The sequence below is a fragment of the Lepidothrix coronata genome, unplaced genomic scaffold (genome assembly GCF_001604755.1).
Source record: "Lepidothrix coronata isolate B3197 unplaced genomic scaffold, Lepidothrix_coronata-1.0 Scaffold557, whole genome shotgun sequence".
NCBI lineage: Eukaryota > Metazoa > Chordata > Aves > Passeriformes > Pipridae > Lepidothrix > Lepidothrix coronata.
Window position 1 is genome coordinate 16316 of NW_016690737.1, and position 1356 is coordinate 17671.

General features: G+C 66.2%; 1 protein-coding gene across 1 annotated transcript in view; it reads right to left on the bottom strand.

Moving 5' to 3' along the window:
- Positions 1–29: 29 nt before the first annotated feature.
- Positions 30–1356, bottom strand: part of RBM28 (RNA binding motif protein 28) — a gene marked incomplete at its 5' end in the record, with an annotated part of 5676 nt that continues 4349 nt past the window's right edge. Inside the window, 2 exons of the mRNA XM_017839901.1 lie at positions 30–146; positions 908–1056. Coding sequence (XP_017695390.1) covers positions 30–146; positions 908–1056 — 266 coding nt within the window. The remainder of the gene's footprint in view (positions 147–907; positions 1057–1356) is intronic.

Below are 1356 nucleotides of genomic sequence, written 5' to 3' on the forward strand. Positions count from 1 at the left end.
TGCCCCGGGCTGGGGGGGCCCCGGGGGGGTCAGGGGGTGTCAGGGGGTGTCAGGGGGTGTCCCCCCCGTACCAGCCCACGCTGGATCCGCTGCTCCCGCAGCCGCAGCTTCCGCCGGTCCTCCAGGGCAAACTCCACGATGGGGCGCTGGGGGGGCACGGGGGGCACCCTGAGACCGGGGGGGGCACCCCGGAACAAGGGGAGCACCCAGGAACCCCCCCCGAACACCAGGGGACACCCAGGAACCCCCTAAAATTCCAGGGGGAACCCCAGAACCAAGGGGGAGCCCCAAACTGGGATGGCACCCAGGAACCCCCCAGAACAGCGGAGAACACCCTGGAACTGGGGAGGCACCCAGGAACCCCCCCAAACACCAAGGGACACCCCAAAAGTGGAGCAGAGCCCAGAAACTGGGAGGACATCACAGAACTTCCCCCAAACCACTGTGAGGGCACCCTGAAACACAGGGAGAGACCCCAAAGCCTATCCAGAACCCCAGGGAAACCTGGAACACCCTGGGCACCCCAACACGGTGGGGGCACCCCAAAGTCCAGGGGGGGCCCTAAACCCAGGGGGGAGACCCCAGAACCCCCTCCTGGAGCACTGGGGGCAACCCAGAAGACCCTTAAACACCCAAGACCCGAGGGGGGCACCCCAGAACACCTGGGGCACCCCAGAACAACAGGGGCACCCTGAAATCCCCAGGGACACCCCAAAACCCAGGAGGAACACAGAAACAGCCAAGGTGCCCCCCACTACATCCAGGGGCACCCCAGAACCTCGGGGACAGCCTAAAACCCCTGGGGGGTATCAGGAAATCCTGGGGGCACCCCGGAACTCCAGGGCAGCTCTGGGAGGGTCCCAGTCGAGGGGAAGGGGGGGACACAAAGGGGGGACCCCCCACTGACCTTGTGGGGCCCGAAGAGCTCGGGGTTGTTGTTGAGGCGCCGCAGGGCCCCCAGAGCCTCCTCGTGTGCCTCGAACTCCACGAAGGCAAAGCCCAAGGACTGGCCCTGACCCCGCAGCTCCCGCATCACTCGGCACTGGGGGAGGGGACAGGGTCACCCCAAAACTCCCCGGGGTCACCCCAGCATGCCCTGGGACACCCCAACACCCCCTGCAGTTCCCACATCAACCGGCCCTGGGAAATGGGGTATGGGGGGGTACACGGTCACCCCAAAACTCCCCGGGGTCACCCCAGCATGCCCTGGGACACCCCAACACCCCCTGCAGTTCCCACATCAACCGGCCCTGGGAAATGGGGTATGGGGGGGTACACGGTCACCCCAAAACCCCCGGGACACCCTGACACCTCCTACAGCACCTGGTACTAGAATGAGGGTATGGGGGGTACACA